The 20707-nt window shown below is 43.7% G+C and overlaps 2 protein-coding genes across 2 annotated transcripts; one reads left to right on the top strand and one right to left on the bottom strand.

The window, feature by feature from the left end:
- Positions 1 to 1847: 1847 nt before the first annotated feature.
- LOC125548523 (ABC transporter B family member 4-like) lies at positions 1848 to 8205 on the bottom strand. Its single transcript, XM_048712105.2, has 12 exons — positions 7879 to 8205; positions 7742 to 7796; positions 6832 to 7007; positions 6421 to 6642; positions 6087 to 6325; positions 4853 to 5378; positions 4505 to 4778; positions 3785 to 4403; positions 3467 to 3695; positions 3092 to 3358; positions 2739 to 3002; positions 1848 to 2506 (listed from the first exon to the last, which is right to left on the bottom strand). The coding sequence occupies exons 1-12, from the start codon at positions 8113 to 8115 to the stop codon at positions 1862 to 1864; spliced, it is 3753 nt and encodes a 1250-aa protein (XP_048568062.2). The 5' UTR covers positions 8116 to 8205; the 3' UTR covers positions 1848 to 1861.
- Positions 8206 to 16880: 8675 nt separating this feature from the next.
- LOC147980164 (uncharacterized) lies at positions 16881 to 17453 on the top strand. The gene has a single exon (XM_087515497.1). The coding sequence runs from the start codon at positions 16881 to 16883 to the stop codon at positions 17451 to 17453; it is 573 nt and encodes a 190-aa protein (XP_087371623.1).
- The last annotated feature ends 3254 nt before the right edge of the window (positions 17454 to 20707 follow it).

Genomic DNA, 20707 nt, shown 5'->3' with positions numbered 1-20707 from the left:
ACCTGAGGCTACCTCACATCGCCTGTCTCCCGAAACTTTCTCAGTGATTCATCCTCGTCCTCTTCTTTACTACACTTGACGTCCATGTGTCGTGAATTCTCCTAATGCTCCATCTTCTTCTGATGAGCCATCTCCCTCGACTACTATGTCTCCTTCTGCTGGTGATGCACCACCTACCTATGACTTACATGACCGCCCGCTTTTGCCTGTTGACCGCTATGTTTTTTTGGGTGCCACTGTTCTTGAGCTGACATCTTATCATGACACTATTGTTCATCCGAAATGGCGGCATGCGATGGAGAGGAGATTTCTTCCCCTGACCACACCGACATGCGGGATCTTATCCCCCCCTTTCGTTCGTCCCATCACTAAGTGGTCTACAAGGTTAAGGCTCGTTCCAAAGGTTCTACTGAGCGCTACAAATCTCATCTTGTGGGTCATGGCTTTCAGCTGGAGCATGGTCATGACTACGATGAGACATTTGCTCTTGTAGCTCACATGATCATCGTTCGTACACTTCTCGTTGTGGATTCTATTCAACATTGGCTTGTCTCTCATCTTGATGTCAAGAATGCATTTCTTAATGGTGACTTTCATGAGGAAGCCTACATGCAACGACCACCTGGGTATTCTGTTCCTGATGGCATCGTCTATCGTCTTTGTCGCTCTCTCTATGGCCTTAAGCAAGCCCCTCGTGTCTGGTATGAGCGTTTCGCCTCAAAGGTGATTGTGGCTGGTTTTTCAGCAAGTGCTCATGATCCTGCACTTTTTTCCCACCTTTCAGCTCATGGTTGGACTCTTCTTCTTCTATATCTTGAGTACATAGTCTTTGTGAAAACTCATCTTGAGCAGTTCCTTACTATTGAGACTCCAATGGAGCTCAATCCACCTTCGTGCTTCTAAAGGGGAGCCTTTGTTTGATCCGACGCACGACCGTCATCTTGTTGTGAGTCTTGTCTATCTAGTCGTCACTCACCTAGACATTTCCAATCTCGTTCACATTCTAAGTTAGTTTGTCTCTGCTCACACTTCAGACAACTACAGTCACCTCCTACGTGTTCTACGATATCTTCGTGGAACAATCTCTCGCCGTCTATTCGGCTTATTCGGATGCTATTTGGGCTAGTGATCCTTCGTATCACTGTTCCCTTTCTGCTTATTATGTCTTCTTGGTGGTTCCCTCATTGCCTGGAAGACAAAGAAATAGATTGCAATTTCCCGTTCGAGTGCAAAGGCTGAGTTGCAAGCTATGGCTCTTTTGACAACAGAGATGACTTGGCTATGATGGCTGCTTTAGGATTTTGGTGTTTTTGTCACTAACCTACTCTTCTCTTGTGAGACAGTAGAAGTGCTATCAGTATTGTGCGTGACCCTTTGAAACATGAGTTAACCAAGCATATTGGTGTTGATGCTTCCTTTGTGCGCTCCAGTGTGCAGTGTGCAGGATCAGATTATTGCTCTTTAGTATGTGCAGTCTGAGTTACAATTGCCAGATTTATTTACAAAGGGTTAGACTATAGCACAACATGACTTCTACCCCTCCAAATTTAGGGTTCTTGATCCACCATGAGTTTGAGAGGGGGAGGGGGTGGGGGGGAGGGGTGTTAGAGTTATATATATTTGTCCATGTACCCTTTGTATTTTCCCTGTTCTATAAGGAGCTTTCTACATATTGTACCGAACCTGTATATGCATATATACTGGCCTATGGCCACATGAGAATACAAGTTGCATATTACTTAACAACATTTAATTCCCAAATCCCAAGTCATTTTATTGCATGGCCAAATGCTTATACTAGTAACAAACAAATGCAACAATGACAAGAAAGAGCAAAATAAATGTCAAATAATACACAATTCTACTCAGAATTATAGCGAAGTTCTAATAGCGAAGCATAGACCCCATCCTTGATTCGCACCAGGGCCTCATGCTTTCCCTTCTCTGCAATTTTTCCTTCCTTGATGACTGCAATCATATCAGCCCCTTTGATCGTGGAGAGGCGGTGTGCCACCACTATGGTGGTCCTGCTCACCATGACTCGATCCAATGCATCTTGAACGATGCGCTCCGATTCCGCATCCAGGGCACTGGTTGCCTCATCAAGTAGTAGTATCTTGGGGTCCTTTATAATGGCCCTTGCGATAGCTACCCGCTGTTTCTGCCCACCAGATAGTTGCACTCCTTTCTCGCCAACCGGAGTGTTGTATCCATGTGGCAAGCTTGATATGAATTCATGAGCATTTGCTGCATTGGCCGCAGCTGTGACTTCTTCGTTAGTCGCTTCTCCATTTTTTCCATATGTTATGTTTGCACAGATTGTGTCGTTGAAAAGCACTGGCTCCTGGCCTACCAGCCCCATCTGATCCCTTAACCAGCTAATTCTCAAGCTCTTAATTTCGACTCCATCTACTGAGATTCTACCAGAATCAGGATCATAGAAACGCTCAAGTAAAGCAATTATTGTGGACTTGCCACTACCACTTTCTCCAACTAGTGCTATGGTCTGAAAATGGAAGGAAAAGGTTTCAACATAGCAGTTTTTGTGGTTGTGAACGATCATGTGTGAAATAAATCTGCTGAAAGCTTCTTATGTATGGTAACACTAACTAGATACATCACCTTTTAAGCTGTATCTTGATTTTATGCCAAGAGGTGGCACTTAAAGTTAGTTATCTGAATGGAAACAATTGGGTGCAACAATGATAAACAAGACTATTAAAGGTTGCAAATCATACCTTTCTGGAAGGAATGTGCAATGTAAAGTCACTAAATATTTGAACATCAGGGCGTGATGGGTACTTGAAACTGACATTACTAAAATCAATGTCGCCATTGACATTGTCCAACATGAGGCCCTCATCACTACTTGTATCGATTTTTGACTTCCGATCTAGAATACTGAAAACAGAAATGGCCGAATGCGTTGCCTTTGTCGCATTAGATGCCAATGCACTTGCCTGTGAAACCCCAACAGCTGCCAAAACTAAGGCAAAGAAAACCTGAAAAGTATCCAATGAATTGGTGAATGATTACTAAAACTTAATGTCCATATACAAATTGGTACTTCAAATGATTTAGCAATTCTTACTTTGAAAACATCTGCAAAAGTAGTTTTTCCCTGGCGAACAAACTTTGCACCAACATAGAAACATAGAGCATATGTCAGATACAACACTAAGAGTGAGAAACCAAAACCAAGCCCTCCGACAATTCCAGTTCGAATTCCTTGTTTCCTTAATGCTTCACATTTCTTGTTATACGTTGTAACCACTCTTTTCTCTGCACAGAAAGATGCTATAGTTCTGATACTACTAACAGCATCAGTTGCAACTTGACTTGCATCTTCATACATCTCCTGCAAAATAATAATAAGACCACATTATCGTGATAAGAGATTCCATGGTACTTAGGATTGCTCTCCTGAATCAAACAGGAAATAAATTGTAGAGTTGTTATTCGTCACCTTAGCTTCTTCACTAAACCCCTTGAAGAACTTCACTTGAGCATAACCCTGTGCACCCACTAAAGGAATGACACAAGTGATAATGAGTGCAAGCCTCCAGTCCGCTGTAAATGCTATGAGAAAGCCAGTGATTATTGCGGCTGTAGACTGCACTATAATTCCCAGATTATCTCCAACTAAGCGCCGAACATTTAATGCATCGACTGAGAGCCGTGTACCAAGTGCACCACTGTAAGTGATAAAGCAGAATCTTAGTATCTGTGTAGATCTATGTACGAGAAGATAAAATAATTGAGATGATTTGAAATATGATAGTACCTCGAATTTGAGGGATTATCAAACCAAGCAATTTCCTGATGCACAATATTTTGAAATGACAGAGTACGAACACGCTCTATAAGCTTGCCACCAGCAATTCCAAACAAAAGATATTCTGCAGGGATTGCAATGAAAGCTGCAAACCCCAGAACAACAGCTATCAATGCCCAAAAGCTAGAATCTTTTCGCAGCTTATCTGGTGGCTCGTAGAATGATTTTATAACGCCAGACATTAGTATGCCAAACAATGGGAAAATGATTCCATGCACCGATGCTGCTATAACACCGAGCAGAAGAAATGGCACCTCTGGTTTGTTAAGATTAAAAAGGCGTCCAATTGGTGCTTTCTGAAGGGTCTTCCCATCAGGAAGGTCCTCTTTGTTCTGCTTGCCTATGATTTCATCCTCATGAGACTCATCAGATCTGAAAGAGTATCTATTGCTATTGCCAAAGGAATCTTTAGTCACTGACCGTCTAATTGACAAAGTAGTGCTTTTTAATAAGGAATTGGGCACTCCAGGATCCTGTATTTTACGTATTTCATTACCATGGGTTTCTTGTAGCCTAATAAGCTGGGAGTAAGCTCCACCGGGATCCTTCACCAATGCTTGATGAGGACCTGTACATATAGGATACGTAATGGGGTGAATGAGTCATCATAGGTTGACAATAGAAATTCTCTAGAATGGGAAAAGTAATGTATATTCAAGAGATTCTAACCTTGTTCGACTATTTTCCCTTGATGAACAACTGTGATGCAGTCTACATTCCTTACAGTGCTCAAACGATGAGCAACGATAAGTGTGGTTCTTTCTACCATTATCCTATTGAGTGCCTCCTGAACTATCCTCTCAGATTCCACATCCAGTGCACTTGTTGCTTCATCTAGCAAAAGAATTTTTGGATCTTTAAGGATGGCTCTTGCAATTGCAATTCTTTGTTTTTGTCCTCCAGAAAGCAGAGTGCCATGTTGGCCAACCAATGTATTGTATCCCTGGTATGAAATTAGAATTTTGTTAGCTTAAATTTCAAGAAGTTATTTGAAGCACTCAATCTTTATTTACATACATTCGGCAACTTGTCGATGAAGCTTGCTGCATTTGCGAGCTCGGCTGCTCTCTTGATTTCTTCAAGAGTTGCATCTTCTTTACCATAGATTATGTTATCTTTAATGGAGGTCATAAACAGCGACGGTTCTTGGCTAACAAGGCCGATCTTCCCTCTTATCCAATCAAGATTCAGATTCTTGATGTTTACTCCATCTATCAAAACTTCGCCAGCCTGTGGATCATAGAATCTTTCAACTAGGCTGATCACAGTTGACTTGCCACTTCCGCTCTCTCCAACTATGGCCATTGTTGTTCCACTAGCTACTTGTAATGACAGTCCATCTAATACTAACTGCTCGGGTCTTGCAGGGTAGCTAAAGTGTACATCCTTTATCTCAATATCACCCTTGATATTTTCCAAGACTATGCCGCTGGTATCATCTGAATCTATCCCGGGTTTCCTCTCAATCGTTTCGAACAGTCTGTATGCTGCAGATTGACCTCCCACAATTGCAGAAATTGATGGTGTTGCATTACCTAACGAGCTGTTACAAAAAATTGGAGAGTGCCCTGTTTAGGACATTAACATACGAGTACCATATGCAATAGTCACTTTTTTATTTCTTGGCCTGAAGTACAATTTTAAAATAACCACTAATCCTTCACGTATGTGTGCTTTGCTGAGGAAACATAAAATGAAAATAGAATAATTTACACCTGGTTAAAAATTGTGCTTACTGTGGTCGATTTGGTTGATCTGTCTAGCAAGAGGTTTTTTTTTTATAATTTGATCCCCAAAGTAGAAATGTAGATCAGACTATTTTTCTTTAGAATTTATGGTAGATATTTTAGGATTATTGTTGGATTTCTTCTACCCTCAAGGAGAAGGAGGCACCTTGAATCTTGTGGGCTATTTGTATTTATATAAAACAATTATTATCCTTGAGCTCAAGCATTACAATTGACATTATTTACCACTAAACGTAATAAATAAGTAATCAAATATGAACTATCTAAACGTAATATCTGAACACGCCTTGAAAGGTACATCAAATTGCCATGTAAAGTTTCTTATAGAATTTACAGAAAACTATGTATTCACAAGGCATGCGTAAGAAAAAAGGTTATCTAGATTTTAAAGTTTTATTATGTAATGTTTTATATTTTCATTCATTCAATTAGCTCTTCGATAAATTGAGGGTTATATACAGCAAATATTAGTACCGATCAGCGTAATGATTTCAGGAACTCACGTTGCGCCAGTCAATACGGCGAACAAAACAGTGATGATTTTCCCTCCGGTATAACCTTTGTCAATGATTAGCTTTCCACCATACCAGAAGGCTAGGCCATAGCTGCTAAATATGATGCAGAAGACAGAGCCCATGCCAAAACCACTTACAAGGCCTTCCTCAACAACAGTCATGTATGCATTTTTTATGAATTTATTGTACATTTCTATAGCCTTTTTCTCGCCATTGAAGGACACAACCTGTTAACATGAGTTGCTAGATTAATGGCTGCTACAATTTGAATTAACTGAGATAACTGATACAGTTTCCAATAACTGATATAATTTGAACTCACTGTTCGTATAGATCCAATTGTAAGTTCAACTGTGTCTGCAGCATCACTATAAGATGTTAGTCGCTTGCTAGAAACCCGGGTTAGCAGTTGTGCAGATACTGAACCAGCGATAGCAATTAGTGGTAGTGATGTTAGCATGGCAAGGGTAAGGAGCCAGCCTTTTGTGAATGCTATGATAAAACCCCCAAAGAAGGCGGATGTGTGTTGTACAAGCTTCCCTGCCTGTAAATCAGAATCAATGAATGTCAGCAGTTGGGCTGCATAGAATGTATGAAATACACTCAGGTAAGTAGAACAAAAATTTCTGTAGTAGCGATAAAAATACTGATGCTTGCATTTGACTTTTGCGCACCTTTCAGTGTGTTGAAAAATATTATGTTTCTTGATTTAGTACCACAACAAAAGTATTACCTTCTCACCAAGAGCATCTTGAATCATGACCGTATCGCTAGACATTCTAGAAACTGCTTCGCCTGTTGTCATTTGTGTATCGAAGAATGCAATGTCTTGCCTCAGAACTGATTTCAGGTACAAGGAACGGATGCGGGACGAGTGCCTTTCGCCTGCCATCGTCCAGCACGACACCTCTGAAAATGAATAAAGGGTGAGCCTAACTAGCATTTCTGCCATTAGCATGTAATTTAACTACACATATTCCATATTAGGAATGCAATTGGTACTTCTCATGGGATGAATACAGGATTACTGATGATGATTGCTCTGTTGATCATTGCATCTGCTTGTTCATCACTCAAGCGAGAACAAACTTGCGCACCCTATCTCGGTCACACACCAAAATATGCATCCTTTTGTATTAAGATGAAGACAACAAGGACGACAAAACTCACCCGACAGCTAAGTACACAAAAACACAACTTAAACAACAAAGAAGAAGGGAAAAGCGGACCAACCTACACTAGCCAACAGAAAACAAATATCAAGCTACGGCCAAGGGGCCAAGCCCACGTGTCCTTGTGTTCCACTTATTCAGTTACGAAAAGTTTCAATTCGAAGTAGTATCAGTGTGAATATGTATCCTTTTGTTGCGCATCTCTGTTCATTTCACTGACCACTGCTTGTCAATTTTATACCTTGGAGATGCGATTGAGTTTGATATTAAATTTTTACAAGCTTGTCAGCTCTCCCCATGGAGAAAGCTGGTTCCCAACTTGGTTACTATCCTCTGCATTTTAGTTTATTTGAAAATGCTATATGCTGAATGTATAACCATCTTTTCATGTGTAGTATTAGCTTGACGTCTAAAGTTTGACTGGCAGGAAACATGCACTCCAAGAATATATTGGATGGAGATTCCACTTACGAAGGAAAGAAGCCACTGCTGCCGCAACGCCCAGATATATGAAGTTGAGACAAACCTGGAGATCGAAAGAACATTAATTCTCTGTTAAATCGTCTTGCCACTCTTCAAATTAAGGGAGTGATCACCGTAGCGTTCACCTTGGTGACAGCGCGGAGGACGGTGCTGGTCGTGCTCTGGCCGAAGGAGTTGATGACGTCTCCAAAGAGGATGGATATGAGGGGCTCCGACACGCCATTCGCCACCGCCCCCAGCGAGCCGACCGCCATGAGCAGCACGTCGAGGCGGTCGGCGTACCTGAACATGTCCAGCAACGGCACCTTCTTCTCCGGCCGGTCACCTTTTCCTCCACTACTAGCTTCTGCTGTCGCGTCCATTTCCTGGCTGCTAAGCTTCGCTGATGTGCTCGGCGAGCCCGGCCGCACCGTGCGTGCGCGGTCAGTCAGGTCAGATGGATTCCGTTTCTCTTGTGATCACCTGGCATGCGCTATTTTTCACCGATAACTGTTCTTGGAGAAAAGGGAGGTGTAGATAGATACAGTAAGCTGATATGACCATGGAATATATAGATTACTATGGTTGCCTTTGCATCGTCCGTGGAGGGGTGGACGGAGATGGGCAGACGTCAGAGGGGACGCACACATGCAGCTAACTTGGGCACAACGTCTGGACGACACAAGTACAACCCAGACGCCTTGCACCGTTGCACAGTTAAGCACACGAGGCGTCTTGTTCCTTTCTACCGTGCGCCTAGCTTTCAGCTTCACATCCAATCCAAGAAGATGTAGCCCGTAGGTGCAATCCGCAGACAGAGACTTTCGTTTAACTTTTTCTGAGGGGCCAATGCATGTGGCATCCCATATCCGATATTTATCAAGAAAACACATTAGTCGGTTGGAAAAGCTTAAGCAGCATGACACAAAACGGTCGCCTGCAAAGTGCAAACGCCCTCGTTGTAAGTGTAGAGGGGCAGAGAAAACAACCAAAACAGCGAGCTAGATCTTCACAGGCATTTTAGCAAACATCTTATGTGCATGCAGGAAATCTAAAACAAATCATGAAATCCACATGCACCCAGCTATCCATGGTTCGCCACAATAATATAGTTGCAAGAGCTCAATACAACATCAGTACCCCAGCATAATCATCAACATATCAAAGAACTCATGTATGTCATGCCTCCAATGTCAACACAACCATACCACACCCCAAACTTGAGCAATAGGCACTTGAGCAGCAACCAATGTGACAAGAACAAAAAAGTTCAATTCTATTTGCATTCACGAGCTAGGAGAGAGACATAAATAAACAACCTTGTAGAAATCCCCTTCGGCTTGGTAACTATGTCAAACATCCCTTATTTTATCCTACAACATGCATGTCTATATGTTGTTTTGCATGTTAGAATGGCCAAAAATACTTCTAAATGCTGAAGAGCTGCACATTATCATACTTTTCATACAAGGCTTTGTAGTCTCCAATATCGTCATGCCGCTCGCAATGAGGTTTAATATCAATTGAGGCATTATCACACACATCACATGCTTGCAGTTGTTCACCATCAATTTAGAGGGTTGGAGGCCTTGCCACCAAACAGATCAAAATAATGGGTTGAAGTCAATGCACCAAGAGCTAGCCAACTGCTTTCCTTGATTGACACACCAACTACTGAGATTCAAAGAGAGCCAGTAGGCTTGGCAGAACCTACCCTCATAGGCTCCTCATGGGCATTGGACCGGATGTCGTCGAGGTAGGAAGAGGGCGAAGAGATCTTACTCCGACGTGCCATCGCCGCCGCCACCACGCTGATGCCGTAGAACCAAACCAAGGGAAACAAAGACGTACTAGAACTAAGAACAAAGAAAGGGGCATGTCCACACTCATCAGGTTGTCGTCGTGGCCGCCGGACGAAAGAGAGGAGGGGGGTCGAGGCGACACTGTGGAGGAACCCTGTGCACCGAGAATTTGGGACGAACGGGTAGAATCTACAAGATGGTACCACATGGGTCCGTTGTTGACTTTGCTTGTTTTGATCATCACCTAGCATGTTCATTCAATGACCAATCAATATTTGTTTTCTCAAGGTGAGATCAACATATTGTTCCACAATAGAGTTTTTTTTGTTTTTGGAAAAGTTAAACCCCTTCGTACTAACCTTGCTCAATGTACCAAGAGAGATGACCATGCTCTTCAGGATCGTCTCCGAGAATTTAAGGCCGCGGGACAAAATGCAAGATGGAGCCTTGTTTTTTTAGAGAAGAAACTAGTATAACTAAAGAACTATTATACCTAAAGTGTACTCTCACTTAGTTGCATAACTTCAAATATATTTTTTTGTACGAGATTTAGAAGTATGACAAATATTAATGCTAAAAGAGTACAAATATTGTTAATCTTATGTTATACGAAAATCAACATATGTCTAGTATTTCTTGAAATGGAGTCTTCACTTATATCTTCATAATTAATCCTCTCCAAAAAACATTTTCAAATGCTATTTGTCATCCATCCTTCGAACATTTCTTGTTTCATAGTAGAACACATGTAGGATTTTAATAACTTCATTGTAGAAAAGCTCCTTTCCGCATATGTAATAGTCACATGAATGGTTCAAAAATGTGAGATGCATAGATTTCTTAAGTAAATCATGGACAAAAATTAACTCACAACACAAATCAAGTCCAGTGGTATCTTTATGTTCTCAACTCTTAAATGCATCCTCAAGATTAACACAACCAATCATCAAACTCTTACGATCCAAGGGCAGCAGTTGATCTGAAGTTAACAATAAACTAAATGCTTTTGCATACCATTGGTATTGTTCAAATCCCCAAGTAAGTGAAGCTATAGCTTGATCAACAATAGATATAAAATTATTGGCCCTAAATGACTCCTCTATAGAGTGTGTATCAAAAAACGCCTCATTTGCACCCTTATCAAATTGTCTTCTGACTCTTACTCTTGGTACAAAACTTTGGATGAACATCCATCTCCATAGTATTTTCTTTGCAACTTCTAATGCATTTGAAAAGCTACTCTCTATACTTAGTAAAAAAGGAAACCATCCCTATACAAACTCTATTACAATACCCATCCAAGCGCCTATGTGGGTTTTGGTGTAGATGTCTATTAATTAGGAGAGTAACCATGTGTAGTAAGCGTATGAAATAGGTGTTAGTCCATATGGTTTAAATCATGTATGGTTCGAGACCCTACATACAAAAAGACAGAGGACGACGATGTATTCCAATTGTTTATTTTATTTATGTTTGAAGCATAGGAAAGTTGTACTATAAAGAGGGATCACATGATGAACTTTAGCTGGAATCATATATCCTAAAAAACATCCCTTACTCCACATACTAAGTTTGATAAAAATCCCAATTGAAAGCCATGAGTAAGCCCCATTATATCACCCATTTCCCGGCTTTCTGTGTGCGCCCGGAGGTTGCATCTAGAGGCTCCGGACCAACCCCCAGGGCTCCGGATAGTGATCTTTGAATAATCGAGGGTGATACATTAACATCTAGATCCTCCCATAGGTTTTCCAAAATATATCGCCCTAGAATCTGAACAGTCCGAAGGCTACTTGCTGACCCTTCGGGTGGTGCGGTGGTTCTCCTAATGGGAAAATTTTATGTGAGTCTATTTAAGGAACGCCCCTTCTTCCCCAATGGGTATTGTTTGATTTGTGCTCCCCCAACCACCATTATTTGAAGCTCCATAAGCTCCTCCCCTCTTCCTCAAAACCTACCAGCCTCTTAGGGGAAAAGATGGAGGAGCTCGTGAGGAAATTTGGTTCCCCCTTGAGTTCATCGTTGATTTGTTACTCTTGGAGTTGTGGGGAGTCCTACACTATTGGAGTTATTCAAGTCTGCATTAATCAGCATGAATGGTTCAGTGTGATGAACAACACCTTTGAGAGAATCAAAGTTGTTGCTTAAGACAAGGATAAATGTACGCCCCTTGTTTAGAACTTAGTCAATCATGTTGCAAAAGATTAATTCTTTGGTTTGGAGAAGAAGCATAAAGAATTCAAAGCCTACCAAAGAGGTAGACATGTTTGATCCTAAGAGGTTGCAATCTGCAAAGTTGTTAGCGTAGAGGGCCAGCAAAAGTGACCAAAACAACGAGCTAGTTCTTCATAGGCATTTCAGCAAACACCTTGTGTGCATGTAGGAAATCTAAACAATACCATGAAATCCACAAGCACCAAGCTATTTAATGTTCACCATGATAACATCAATGAAGGAAATATGCCCTAGAGGCAATAATAAAGTTGTTATTTATATTTCCTTATATCATGATAAATGTTTATTATTCATGCTAGAATTGTATTAACCAGAAACTTGATACATGTGTGAAGACATAGACAAAACAAAGTGTCCCTAGTATGCCTCTACTTGACTAGCTCGTTAATCAAATATGGTTAAGTTTCCTGACCATAGACATGTGTTGTCATTTGATGAACGAGATCACATCGTTAGGAGAATGATGTGATGGACAAGACCCACCCATTAGCTTAGCATAATGATCGTTAAGTTTTATTGCTATTGCTTTCTTCATGACTTATACATATTCCTTTGACTATGAGATTATGCAACTCCCAAATACCGGAGGAACACCTTGTGTGCTATCAAACATCACAACGTAACTGGGTGATTATAAAGATGCTCTACAGGTGTCTCCGAAGGTGTTTGTTGGGTTGGCATAGATCGAGATTAGGATTGTCACTCCGAGTATTGGAGAGGTATCTCTGGGCCCTCTCGGTAATGCACATCACGATAAGCCTTGCAAGCAATGTGACTAATGAGTTAGTTGTGGGATGATGCATTACGGAACGAGTAAAGAGACTTGCCGGTAATGAGATTGAACTAGGTATGAAGATACCAACGATCGAATCTCGGGCAAGTAAAATACCGATGACAAAGGGAATGACGTATGTCGTCATTGCAGTTTGACCGATAAAGATCTTCGTAGAATATGTAGCAACCAATATGAGCATTCAGGTTCCGCTGTTGGTTATTGATCGGAGATGTGTCTCGATCATGTCTACATAGTTCTCGAACACGTAGGGTCCGCACGCTTAACGTTCGATGATGATCTGTATTATGAGTTATGTGTTTTGGTGACCGAAGATTGTTCGGAGTCCCGGACGAGATCACTGACATGACGAGGAGTCTCAAAATGGTCGAGAGGTAAAGATTGATATATTGGACGGTAGTATTCGGACACCAGAATGGTTTCAGAGTGTTTCAGATATTTATCGGAGTACCGAGGGGTTACCAAAACCCCCGGGGGAAAATAATGGGCCAACATGGGCCATAGGGGAGAGAGAGGGAAGCCCACAAGGGGTGGCGCCCCCCATGGGAGTCCGAATTGGACAAGGGGAGGGGGCACGACCCCCCTTTCCTTTTCCCTCTCCCTCTCCCTCTCCTTCCCCTTTCCCCTTCGAAAGAAAGGAAGGGGGCGACTAGGACTAGGAGTCCTAGTAGGTTTCCCCCCACTTGGCGTGCCCCTAGGGCCGGCCTCCTCCCCTCTCCTCCTTTATATACGGGGGCAGGGGCACCCCAAAGGACATCAATTGTTTCTTAGCCGTGTGTGGTGCCCCCCTCCATCGTTTACTCCTCCGGTCATATTGTCGTAGTGCTTAGGCGAAGCCCTGCGCGGATCACATCACCGTCACCGTCACCACGCCGTCGTTCTGACGAAACTCTCCCTCGAAAGTTTGCTAGATCAAGAGTTCATGGGACGTCATTGAGCTGAACGTGTGCAGAACTCATAGGTGCCGTACGTTCGGTGCTTGATCGGTTGGATCACGAAGACGTTCGACTACATCAACCGCGTTAAGCTAACGCTTCCGCTTTCGGTCTATGAGGGTACGTGGACACACTCTCCCCCTCTCATTGCTATGCATCTCCTAGATAGATATTGCGTGATCGTAGGAAATTTTTTGAAATTGCATGCTACATGCCCAAGAGTGGTATCCGAGCCAGGTCTATACGTAGATGATATGCACGAGTAGAACACAAAGAGTTGTGGGCGATGATAGTCATACTGATTACAACTAACGTCTTATTTTGATTCAGTGGTATTGTTGGATGAAGCGGCCCGGACCAACCTTACATGACCAAGTTCATGAGACCGGTGACGACGACATGTACCTAGGATAGGGTCATAGGCCTGACCTAGACACCCTCCCCAAGGACATTGACCTAAAGTCAGAAGCATTCGAGGGATATCATCATTCACTCGACCAAGCAGTACTCACTCGACCGTAACAAGAATCACTCGACGGATAGAAGATCTAAAGTCACTATGTATGACAACGGTCAGGCGTTACCCTGTAGACTTAATAGTCATTCATGCATCTTTATTGCTGGCGTTATCAGTAACGCCCCATCTTTATGTACCTTAAACCCTGTGTAACTAAGGGCTGGAGGGGTCTGGCACACTCTATATAAGCCACCCCCCTCCTCTGGCACAAGGGTTCGCACCACCTGAAACTTCACGCATATTTCAATCGACCGAGCCTCCGAGGACCGAGACGTAGGGCTGTTACTTCCTCCGCGAAGGGCCTAAACTTGTACATCTTGCATGCACAATCTCACCGTAGCTAGGATCTTGCCTCTACATTGTTACCCCCATATTCTACTGTCAGACTTAGTACCACGACAGTTGGCACCCACCTTGGGGCAGGTGTCTTAGCGACTTTCCGTTGAGGTTGCAATTTTCTCCGACTCTTCTCATCATGGTTTCCGGCGGAGGTTTGGCTGAGGGTCGTGAGATCCGTCTCGGCGCGCTCGTCTTCATCGCCGACAACTCCGCTTGTCTTCAGGAAGCTCCTCTCGACGTCGAGGCGCTCCCCATCCGCGGAGCGACACACTTTCGTGCGTGCGTTCGCGGCGTTCTACTGCGGCAGCCGTCGACCTAGTATCGGTCGGCTCCCACAGTACCTTCACTCCCCACTGCTCGTCGTTGCAAGTGATCCGGTCGGTCGTGGCTTCAGCGGTGGGTGAAGCACGCGGTGGCACGTCAGCCGGCCACCCCTCAAGTCGCGACAATTGTGCCCGACGAATCTCTCTACGACCTGTTTGACTGGCTCCGTCGAGACCTTGTTCGAGTGCGACAGCAGCGACCCCGCGACAGAAGTCCTGATGGTCGACACGCCCCGCAGCCCGCCTGGCATGCGTCGCAACGACAACAATGATGGCGATGGTGAGCCGTCGCGTATCCATGAAGAGTATCACCCCGAAGCTCTCTCTTCTCAGCAGAGGGAGGAACTTCACCACCGCAATATGGAGGCCCTACACACGCCCGTTGCTGGAGAGACCTCTGAGGCTCGGGCCTTGGAGGCAGTGCGTTTAGCCACTTTGGCTGAGCGCACTCGAGTGGAGAATCTTCAGCGTTCACTCGACGAACGTGCTCGACGGCAGATCCCCGCGTCCAGTCGATGACAGCGGCAATTATTTCCACCGAAACCACAGGTATACCTCACTCCGATTCAGAATCTTACTGTTGTGGCCCGTATAGCAGAATCCATTCAGCCGCCCCAGTCAGAAGCTGGTAGAGGTTTAATGCAGATTAGAGCGCTGCTCCGAGCAGCAGGAGAGCAGAACACGACAGTTTCTTAGTCGCGCAACAGGATCCATAGCAGATCTGTGGTGGCTGATACCGTCCAGTCAGCTCACAGCCCAAGAACGCCTCCGTGGCGTGAGGGACGTGGGCATCGTCAAGGGCAATATTTGGGTCGGAACCATGAGCAACAAGATCGTCGGCTTGACCGCGATGACCGCCGTCGAGTGGCTACACCCCCTCCGAGGGGCAAATCATACGTGCCCCGGCATTATGATGATAGGCGCCTGTACAACGAAGAGCGGAGAAGGCCGGTCGACCCGACGCAACGTACATTTTGGTGCAAGGTCTAGTGGACAGGAATCGAGCACAAAGGGAAGGGCAAGACAGAGATCGCCCGATTGGAAACAGGGTTCATGTTTCTGGCCCCGAGTGTTTTAGCAGAGCCATCAGGGCTGCAGAGATCCCTCCCAACTTCAGGTTGGCGACTGGGGTCAGTAAGTTCACTTGTGAACCAAAGCCTGACACCTAGCTTGAAGATTACCGAGTGGCTGTGCAGATCAGTGGAGGAAATGATGAAGTTGACATGAAGCATCTTCCCTTGATGCTTGAAGGGCCAGCTAGAGCTTGGTTGAATCAGTTGACTCCAGGCAGTATTGTCAGCTGGGAAGAGTTGGCCCGAGTGTTTGTCAGAACATTTGAGGGCACGTGCAAATGGCCAGCAGGATTGACAGAATTGCAGCACTGCGTGAAAAAGCTGAATGAAACTTTGAGGGATTACATCCAGAGATGGACCACTTTACACCACACTGTAGAGAATGTATCTCATCATCAAGCAGTTTGCGCCTTCTAGGAGGGCGTTCGGTACCGGGAGCTCAACCTGAAATTCGGTCGGACAGGAGACATGTCTTTGACTCGAATGATGGAGATAGCCACTCGGTACGCCAATGGAGAAGAAGAAGACCGACTCCGCAGTGGCAAGAGTAAACCGGTCGGCCAGGACACCGAAGGAGGAAATCCCAATCGGAAGCAGAAGCGCAAGGCGGAACCTGCGACTCCTGGGGAAGTTGCGGTCGCAACTCAAGGAAAATTCAAAGGAAAACCTAAAGGGCCCTGGACCCCCAAGAAGGTGAAAGATGCAGTCGAAAATGACGTAATGGATTTGCCATGTCACATTCACATCAAGAAGGATGAAGAGGGTAATCTGATTTATCCCAAGCATACCACTCGACAGTGTCGAGTCCTTATACAGCAGTTCCGAGAGAAACAACCCAGTGAGAAAGAGAAGGAATCTGATAAGGATGAGGACAAAGAAGAGGATGATGATGGATTTCCCAATATCAATTCCACCCTAGTAATTTTTGCTGACGTCGAAAGCAAAAGTCGACTGAAAGTGATCAACAAGGAAGTGAATATGGTTGCTCCAGCAACGACAACGTATCTGAAATGGTCAAAAACTCCAATCACATTCGACCAGTCAGACCACCAGCCCCACGTTGCCACCCTGGGGAGGCAAGCGTTGGTGGTCGACCCGGTCATTGGGGGCACCCGATTGAACAAAGTCTTGATGGATGGTGGCAGCGGCTTGAACATCTTGTATGTTGAGACCATTAAAGGGATGGGCATTCCGATGTCCAAGCCCAGCGAGAGCAACATGCAGTTCCATGGAGTTATTCCTAGAAAGAAAGCTGATTCACTCGGCCAGATCACTCTCGATGTGGCCTTCGGCGATTCAAAGAATTACCATAAGGAAAAGTTGACATTCGAAGTCGTGGATTTTCACAGTGCCTATCATGCTATCCTGGGTAGGACTGCATATGACCGTTTCATGGCTCAACCATGCTATGTGTATCTCAAGCTCAAAATGCCTGGCCCTAGGGGCGTGATTACAGTCACTGGTAATCGACAGCGAGCAGAAGAGTGCTTCCAGAAGGGTTCAAAGATTGTCGATGAACAAATGGCAGCAATTGAAATGGAAGAATATAAGAAGACAGCAGATCCGAGTGATTTGTTGAGAGCTAAGAAGCCTGCTTCAGAGTCTGCATTTAAGTCGACTAGTGAAACAAAGTCAGTTCATATTCACCCGACTGATCCCAGTGCTGCTCCGACTCATATATCAACAACACTCGATAGAAAATAGGAAGAAGCGCTCATCCAGTTCCTCCGTGAGAACTGGGACATCTTTGCATGGAAACCTTCTGACATGCCAGGTGTACCCAGAGAGCTGACTAAGCACCGTTTGCGAGTCGACCCGAAAGTTAAACCTGTGAAAGAGTATCTCCGACGGTCCGCCATGGAGAAGCGAAAGGCGATTGGCGAGGAAGTGGCTCGGCTTCTGGCAGCCGAGTTCATCCGAGAGATTTACCACTCCGATTGGCTCACCAATGTCGTCATGGTTCCCAAGAAGGATGATTCACTCCGTATGTGTATTGACTTCAAGCATATCAATCAGGCCTGCCCGAAGGATCAAATAGTCGACTCGACTGCGGGATGTGAGCGACTGTCCTTTCTGGATGCATATTCCGGGTATCATCAGATCTGACTGTATGGGCCCGATGAAATAAACACAACCTTTATCACTCCTACCTCTTGAGCACTGCGTTGGTTTTCCCTTGAAGAGGAAAGGGTGGTGCAGTAAAGCAGCGTAAGTATTTCCCTCAGTTTTTGAGAACCAAGGTATCAATCCAGTAGAAGACCACACGCGAGTCACCTCGTACCTACACAAACAAATAAGAACCTCGCAACCAACGCGACAAAGGGGTTGTCAATCCCTTCGCGGCACCTTGCAAGAGTGAGATCTGATAGATATGATAATAATAAGATAAATATTTTTGGTATTTTTATGATATAGATTTAAAGTTGCAAAATAAAATAGATTGGAAACTTGTATGATGGAGAATAGACGCGGGGGGCATAGGTTTCACTAGTGGCTTCTCTCAAGATAGCATAAGTATTACGATGGGTGAACAAATTACTGTCGAGCAATTGATAGAAAAGCGAATAATTATGAGAATACCTAGTCATGATCATGTATATAGGCATCACGTCCGTGACAAGTAGACCTACTCTTGCCTGCATCTACTACTATTACTCCACACAATGACCGCTATCCAGCATGCATCTAGAGTATTAAGTTCATAAGAACAGAGTAACGCCTTAAGCAAGATGACATGATGTAGAGGGATAAACTCATGCAATATGATATAAACCCCATCTTTTAATCCTCGATGGAAACAATACAATACATGTCGTTTCCCTTTCTATCACTGGGATCGAGCACCGCAAGATTGAACCTGAAGCTAAGCACTTCTCCCATTGCAAGAAAGATCAATCTAGTAGGCCAAACCAAACTGATAATTCGAAGAGACTTGCAAAGATAAACCAATACATAAAAGAATTTAGAGAAGATTCAAATATTGTTCATAGATAAACTTGATCATAAGCCCACAATTCATCGGATCTCGACAAACACACCGCAAAAGAAGATTACATCGAATAGATCTCCAAGAGAATCGAGGAGAACTTTGTATTGAGATCCAAAGAGAGAGAAGAAGCCATCTAGCTACTAGCTATGGACCCAAAGGTCTGAAGTAAACTACTCACACATCATCGGAGGGGCCATGGAGTTGATGTAGAGGCCCTCCGTGATCAATGCCCTCTCCGTCGGAGCTCCGGAAAAAGGCCCCAAGATGGGATCTCTTGGGTACAGAAGGTTGCGGCGGTGGAAATAGGGTTTCGTGGTGCTCCTGGATGTTTGCGGGGTATATGGATATATATAGGAGGAAGAAGTAGGTCGGTGGAGCAACGAGGGGCCCACGAGGGTGGAGGGCGCGCCCAGGGGGTGGGCGCACCCCCTGCCTCGTGGCCTCCTCGATTATTTCTTGATGTCCACTCCAAGTCTCCTGGATCACGTTTGTTCCAAAAATAACACCCCCGAAGGTTTCATTCCGTTTGGACTCCGTTTGATATTCCTTTTCGGCGGAACTCTAAAATAGGCAAAAAAACAGCAATTTGGGTTGGGCCTCCGGTTAATAGGTTAGTCCCAAAAATAATATAGAAGTGTAAAAATAAGCCCATTAACATCCAAAATAGATAATATAATAGCATGGAGCAATAAAAAATTATAGATACATTGGAGACATATCAAGCATCCCCAAGCTTAATTCCTGCTCGTCCTCGAGTAGGTAAATGATAAAAACAGAATTTTTGATGTGGAATGCTTCTTAACATATTTCTCAATGTAATTTTTCTTTATTGTGGCATGAATGTTCAGATCCGAAAGATTCAAGATAAAATTTTAATATTTACATAGAAATAATAATACTTCAAGCATACTAACTAAGCAATCGTGTCTTCTCAAAATAACATGGCCAAAGAAAGTTATCCCTACAAAATCATATAGTCTGGCTATGCTCTATCTTCATCACACAAAGTATTAAATCATGCACAACCCCGATGACAAGCCAAGCAATTGTTTCATACTTTTGATGTTCTCAAACTTTTTCAATTTTCACGCAATACATGAGCGTGAGCCATGGATATAGCACTATGGTGGAATAGAATGGTGGTTGTGGAGAAGACAAAAAGGAGAAGATAGTCTCACATCAACTAGGCATATCAATGGGCTATGGAGATGCCCATCAATAGTATCAATGTGAGTGAGTAGGTATTGCCATGCAACGAATGCACTAGAGCTATAAGTGTATGAAAGCTCAACAAAAGAAACTAAGTGGGTGTGCATCCAACTTGCTTGCTCACGAAGACCTAGGGCAATTTGAGGAAGCCCATCATTGGAATATACAAGCCAAGTTCTATAATGTAAGATTCCCACTAGTTTATGAAAGTGACAACATAGGAGACTCTCTATCATGAAGATCATGGTGCTACTTTGAAGCACAAGTGTGGAAAAAGGATAGTAACATTGTCCCTTCTCTCTTTTCTCTCTTTTTTTATTTTTTTATTTGGGCCTTCTTCCTTTTTTTCTTTTGGCCCCTTTTCTTTTTTTCTCTTTTTTTTTATTTTTCGTCCAGAGTCTCACCCGACTTGTGGGGGAATCATAGTCTCCATCATCCTTTCCTCACTGGGACAATGCTCTAATAATGATGATCATCACACTTCTTTTTTACTTACAACTCAAGAATTACAACTCAATACTTAGAACAAAATATGACTCTATGTGAATGCCTCCGGCGGTGTACCAGGAGATGCAATGAATCAAGAGTGACATGTATGAAAAAATTATGAACGGTGGCTTTGCCACAAATACGATGTCAACTACATGATCATGCAAAGCAATATGACAATGATGAAGCGTGTCATAATAGACGGAACGGTGGAAAGTTGCATGGCAATATATCTCAGAATGGCTATGGAAATGCCATAATAGGTAGGTAT

This window comes from Triticum urartu, chromosome 3A (assembly GCF_056163025.1).
Source record: "Triticum urartu cultivar PI428250 chromosome 3A, HENAU_Tu73, whole genome shotgun sequence".
In the NCBI taxonomy this organism is placed as follows: Eukaryota; Viridiplantae; Streptophyta; class Magnoliopsida; order Poales; family Poaceae; genus Triticum; species Triticum urartu.
This window is presented reverse-complemented; position numbering and strand designations above follow the sequence as displayed.

Bases quoted from the DNA above. Each gene is read 5' to 3' on its own strand.
- LOC125548523 (XM_048712105.2), bottom strand. From the start codon at position 8,115: ATGGACGCGACAGCAGAAGCTAGTAGTGGAGGAAAAGGTGACCGGCCG. The intron at 7,797-7,878 runs GTGAACGCTACG...TTCGATCTCCAG, and splicing joins TCCTCCGCGCTGTCACCAAG to GTTTGTCTCAACTTCATATA. The intron at 4,779-4,852 runs GTATGTAAATAA...ATTTCATACCAG, and splicing joins TCATCGACAAGTTGCCGAAT to GGATACAATACATTGGTTGG.
- LOC147980164 (XM_087515497.1), top strand. From the start codon at position 16,881: ATGGATGGTGGCAGCGGCTTGAACATCTTGTATGTTGAGACCATTAAA.